Source organism: Melopsittacus undulatus, chromosome 3, assembly GCF_012275295.1.
Source record: "Melopsittacus undulatus isolate bMelUnd1 chromosome 3, bMelUnd1.mat.Z, whole genome shotgun sequence".
In the NCBI taxonomy this organism is placed as follows: domain Eukaryota; kingdom Metazoa; phylum Chordata; class Aves; order Psittaciformes; family Psittaculidae; genus Melopsittacus; species Melopsittacus undulatus.
Genome location: NC_047529.1, coordinates 106,800,591 through 106,806,590, shown reverse-complemented (window position 1 = coordinate 106,806,590; position 6,000 = coordinate 106,800,591). Strand labels below are relative to the sequence as shown.

At 38.0% G+C, this 6,000-nt stretch overlaps 1 protein-coding gene across 2 annotated transcripts in view; it reads right to left on the bottom strand.

Annotated features, from left to right (window-relative positions):
• Positions 1-1,527: 1,527 nt before the first annotated feature.
• Positions 1,528-6,000, bottom strand: part of CNIH3 (cornichon family AMPA receptor auxiliary protein 3) — a 41,895-nt gene continuing 37,422 nt past the window's right edge. For both annotated transcript variants that reach the window (XM_005151866.3, XM_031051628.2), the window contains 2 exons: positions 3,618-3,761; positions 1,528-1,629 (listed from right to left, as the gene is read on the bottom strand). In XM_005151866.3, the coding sequence (XP_005151923.1) occupies positions 1,602-1,629; positions 3,618-3,761 (172 nt within the window). In that variant the 3' untranslated portion in view covers positions 1,528-1,601. The remainder of the gene's footprint in view (positions 1,630-3,617; positions 3,762-6,000) is intronic.

The window sequence follows — 6,000 nt, the reverse complement described above, 5'->3', positions numbered from 1 at the left end:
TGAAACAGGGTATGCCAGCACAGAGGCAGTGCTGACTGTGAGACTGCCATCTCTGTGCTGAAGTCCTGTGCCCAGACTAAAAAGTCCTCAGAGCTTGGTACATGAACAATCTATCGGCTCTCAATAGTCAGATCAAATTTGGCAGGGTCAACAATGTGCTAGTGCTACCAAGACCAGCTGAAACCAAGCTGGGGTACAGATGAGCTTCTCTATACTGTTCTCTACAGCATCTCTGGTAGCAACATACCTTATTAGCTCATTCACAATGCAAGATCCAAGTGGTCTCTGTGCATGCACTGGAGTTAAGTCTTGATCTTACAGGCTTGCCTACTACCAAGAGCACCAGTGGCTGTATTGAAATAAATTAGTGACTCTGAGAGACCCAGCCCTGGTCCATTAGGTTCAGCACTGAAGTATATTTAGCAGGAATTCTGGACACTTGATGCCTTTGACCTGTCAATCAAACAGATTTACCTAAAATATAAATAGGTTTTGAGTATTTCTGTAATGTGTATTTGTATATACATATATATATAAGGATATACTGCTCATATGACAATTACATGATAAAATTTTAAAACATTTAAATTATAAAAACCCTGAACATGTTTCAATATGAACCTCATACAAGACAAACATTTTGTATATTTGTTTCAGCTTAAACTTGACAGCAGAAATAAAGCTGAAAAACAGAATTACAGACCATAAGTAGCTGGTCCACTATTTTGTTATCCAGCATTTTGATGAACATAATACCTATGTTACAATCCTCCTTCATGTAGGCAGCTTTTACCTTTCTCTTGATTTTTTTTTCTCCAGTCAGAGGAACACTATTCTGGGTAGGTGTTTGGCATGATTAGGTGAAACCCAAAATACTTACACATTATCACTATGTTATTAGTGCATCACAAATCAAGTACAGGAACATACCAGATGTTCACCTGCAAGAGCAGAATATCATGAGAAAGCAGAACACTGCAACTGCAAATTCTTTTGTTATTGTTGCTATGGGTGGGAAAAACCCCCAACACTGAAGCTATTCCACATGATCTGACATCCCTGTTTGATTAGTGTCATGTGCACATCCCTGCAGACACAGTCACACATCTTATCTGCACTCAAGTCTGTGCTCATTTTCTCAATGTGCTGTACAGCTGTTCCTTCTGTGAAGGATGATCTTGCCCTCTGCTTCTTCAGTCCACAGCAGTCATTAAGAAAAAAAAAAATCTTTGTTCCCTGGAAGACAGTAGGAGCTATAGTTTATAATGAAGCCACTAAACCAAGCAGCATTATCCCTGGAGAGGTGAATAGCTGTATAACTTAGCCCACCTTGCTGCAGTTTTTGTTTTGCTTGTTTTGCAAGTCATTTACTGCAACACATTGAGAAACAGGAGATAAACACATTTAACTCAGCCATTCTCCCACAGTACTCTGCTTCTTCTTGCTGGGTCTTTCTTTCATATATTCTGTGTACTTCCTGGGTTCAATGTTTTCCTCTCTATGCTTTTTTTTTGTTTGTTTTGAATCATGCATCACTTGGTTCACTCATCCTTGCACCTCCAAGCCTTTGTTGTTCTCAGTCTTTAATGATGATCTTGTAGTTAAGAGCTCACCAAAGTGTAGATCATGCTGAAAATAAAAGAACACCACAATATGAAAGTATCCTTTTGAAGCATACAGAGCACTTTGATTTTTATCACCCTTTACTGTCTGTTTCTCAGGTCTGACTGTAATGGCCTGTGCTTTCCTTTGCATTCTATCTCTCTAAAGCATCTTAATTGTGGTGTATTCAAGACAGGTATCAAAAAGCACTCAAGAAATAACAAATTCATTATCGACATCCTACTGAACTACAAGCTGTGTTTGAGCTTATTAAAATGGAGTCTGATGTCTGAATTTGAACAGTGAAGAAACAAATCCATTTTACTTCACAACATTTGTTCTTTAAAACTTCAACCAGCAACCCTTGGCAGGGAAGGCAAGGTTTCCCACAAAACTGCATTATTTTGTTCCCTTTGGAAAAAACATCCATGCAGTAGAAGAAACATAAAATGCATACCCAGCTGGAGTGAATCCATATATATTAAATGCAACTCTGAAAAGCAAAAACACCACAATACACTGCCATGGCTCCATTTTACCGCAATTCTAATTCTGACAATACCCAGGAAAGCACAGCAAAATTGAATGTAATTAATACTATTTTATTTAGTACCAGGCAGTGGATTTTGGAGCACGGTCACATTTTAGAATTAAAGAAGCAACACTCAGAGGAAGCTGCACAACAGTAGAATCCCAGCAGAAATGCCAAACCACAATGCATAGTTGACTTTGCAGAGTCTTTTAGCCAACACAAAAATGTGGGGTTAAAATGGTTCTCTCTCCAGCCCAGCTGTGCCTTGCCTTCTTGCAAGCACTACCAACAGTTTGCCTAGCATAACTGCCATGCTTTTCACTCTTGGCCCTGTGAAGAGGACTAAGGTAAAGGTGCTCAGCCCAAACCCTCAAAGCTACTGGATGCTAAAGTCCTCCTCAGATTTTCATGCCCTATCCATCTTAATGTGAGTTAGGCACTTACTAGCTTCTGTGAGTCTGGGTCCTTCTGCTTTCTTTCTCTCATATATGCAGACAGGCACTTATACATGCACATGTGGACAGAAAACTTTGTTCTCAATAGTACTTAAAAGTAGTATGGAGAAACAAAAACCTGCAGCAATAACTTCTCAAGATATGGGGAAAACCAGAACAGATACTGGGCCAGTAATCAAAGGAGAAATAACATTTATCTTCTTCTGCTAGTGTACTAACTTGTCTTAGAGAGGGATTGCTGCATGTGAGACTGGCTTGAAGATGCAGTCTGTCCAAATGCATTATGGAAGAAGGAGCAGAACAAAGGCATCATAAAAACAACACCTCCATTTAACATTAACTTTTGTTTCAAATATTTCTATGGTGTAATTAGAGGGGAGGCTAAAAGCACAGGGATTCTGAAAAGGACTTACCTTACATATGAACCTCACATATTCTTGCACTGAGCATTTGTGACTGTGCACTAAGGACATCTGACAGCAGAAAGGGTCAGCGAGACAACACACAACTGGAGTGTGTATCTTCAAGAACGTACTTAGATGAGGGATTTGGACAAGATACACGCTTATCCTGTCATGAAAGGGAGCCTGCAGGAATGACTACAGTTATGGTGCACCCCACTTTCCTATGTATTAACCTATTATATTGGGCATCACTACACCAGCAGACTAGTATTTTTCTTACAATTCTCTTGAATCATAAGAACACTATCATTTTTCTTTGATTTAATGCCATTAACATAACATTTGTCATTTCACTCATCCTAAAAGGTTACACAGAGGAGCAAAAATTTTTCTCTTGGGTTGGCCCTGGGGCCTGGCTCAGCCCTTAGGTAAACACTTAGTATTCTGTACTGAGGTGTCAGCAGATATAAGCACATGTGTAAGTGGGCATGTGTCCCTGAATCCAGATCAGAAGTTTTATGAGACTAAGGAAACAGGCCAATTGGCTCCAGTCATTCCTAAACACAATTTCACATGTCAAATGAAAAGCAGCTACTATTTCCTTAGTGAAATGACCAGACTTACCAGTACAGATAGTAGAAGAAGGAAAGGAGATAGAAAGCTAGCTTACACCAGGCCTCTTTTTGACAGTAACTCAAGGTATCTGCATTCATGACTGCAGGTGGATCATATGCTAGCTCTGAACTATCTGCTGGGCAACGAAAATACCTGAAAGAGTAGAAGACATCTGAAATTACTACAGTATTCTGTATTAAATACGTGCAAATATACACCCTCCTTATCACCCTTCCAGATGACAATCATTTCCATGATACAGGAGGAATTTTCCTCTCTTCTTCAACCCTCTACCTCCAGATGTTGTTAAAATCAGGACATTAGTCTAAGCAGACCATTCTTACAGAACCAATTAATGAATTTGGACTTTCTATATTCTAGTAATTCTTTAGATTGAAACATGCCCCCTTCCTGTACAGTTATTTCTGGCTTACTCACTAATAACTTACATACTGTGAGTGATAATATGTGGCAGCTTGTGATCACAGCATTAAAAGCGGATTACTGGGCTTTAACTGCACCTATACAATTGATTTCAGACATGATGAAAGGTGGCAGCCTCAACCAACTGATAGGTAAACTCCTTCAAGTCTCAAAAAGAAACAAGTCAATATAGAGTAATGCAAGAGCTGGCTGACTAGTGTTTTCCACATGTAGAACTGCTTAAAAATTTATTATCCAAAGAATTTTCATTGGAAAATGTTTTTCTTCATAATAGAAAAGATTTCTAATTATTCTCAGCAATGACTGGATGTTTGAGAAAATCCTCACAGAAGAACATTTTTGGCAAAGGAGCTTTTTTTTCCCACTACTTTGCAGTAAAAAGCAGAAGTGAACCAAAAAAGAAGTCCTCAACAAAGTTAGTTAATTGCTTTAAGATCAGTATAAGTCAGATGTAATAGTTATTGCTACTGCTTTGAAATAGTAAATATTGAAGATTACTGGGTTTGCTTATAGATAAACACAGATAGAAAGATCTAAACCCCCCCCCCAAAAGTGACTAGCATCAAATTTTGAAAGTAAATGTTCTTATAACAACTTTTTCCTCCTCCCAATATTAATCACATCCACTTAAAATCTTTAGTAACATTGCAAATTCTTTTACAGAGACCAACAGTGGAACCTTGCTTTATGATCTTAACTGAGATGAAGATATTACATAGTATCTTCCCATGTGTTTTTTTTTTTCCAGAAGATTACACAATGAACCTAAACCCATCTGTGGTTAAGCCAGCAGAAATTCCAGAATACTTATGTATACAAATTATTATAGCAAAGGATATGGACAATCATGGAATAAAAAAGACAAGCAAAAGTTCCGTCCAAAGGTTGATACAATAGTTAGAATCTGATCATTCTCACCTTGAACGTAAAATACAATTTAATTAGTTTTTAAAAGGTTTCTAAACCAGTATTATTGTCACACTTTAGTTGTTAATCCTTAGTAAAATAGCACCATAAAACATGATTATTTTTATTGCACCTAAGCAATAGAGAGGAAAGTACTCCTCCTAGCTCCACTTAATTCAGCTTTCTGAGAACTGTACTGGCACTTTAACTTCTGAATAATACACTTTTTCATATGGCTTTGTGCTAAGATTTTGCAGAAAATAGTGTAAAAAAGCTACTGCTGTTTAGCTCCTGGTTGGGATAATGGTTTTGCCTTCTTTACAGAACTCTTCAAGCTACTTTGCAACTGGAGAGATATGCTTCAATATGTATCTTCGTAACACAAAGAGGACTTGACAGACAAAAGTAATCAGTGCTTCTACAAACACTGCAGAAATGAAAAACTAGTGAAGTCTCCAAACTGACAACCACAGAAACTGATATCTTTTGGTTATCTTCAGAGGCAACAGAAGGCAGATCCTCCACTAGAATGCAGACAAAGATGCAGCAGCAGCTGGACTGCCTGTCCAGAAAATATTAAAGCTGCTCAATAGCAGGTCTTACGTGATCAACTCTGAAAGCTCTTCAGTGAATACAAACAACATAGCAGAGATCCAGAGTGGAAACACTCCCCACTTTTTCATGTGGGCAGGGTGAAGACAACAGATCTTCAACTACTGCAATCCCTAGTGCAACAGCATGTAAGAGACTTCCCTTACAGAGCAGATACTCTTTACAGAAAGAAACAATTTTATACTGAAAAAAAAACAAAAGAAAGCATAAAGCTGCCAAAGAAGATGAGAAGCAAAATTCTGTCAATCTGCCAGTCTCTATTTCACAACTTCAATTGAAAGATTTCCTTGCTAGAGATGAATGAATAGATCCAAGATTTTTCAGATATGAACTGCCTTCTGTGTTCAGTACTTCAGAAGTAAATACTTCCTATCTGTGAAGCAACTTAGAGCCTCACCAAGTTCCAGTTTTAGATTCCAGCCTATTTAAT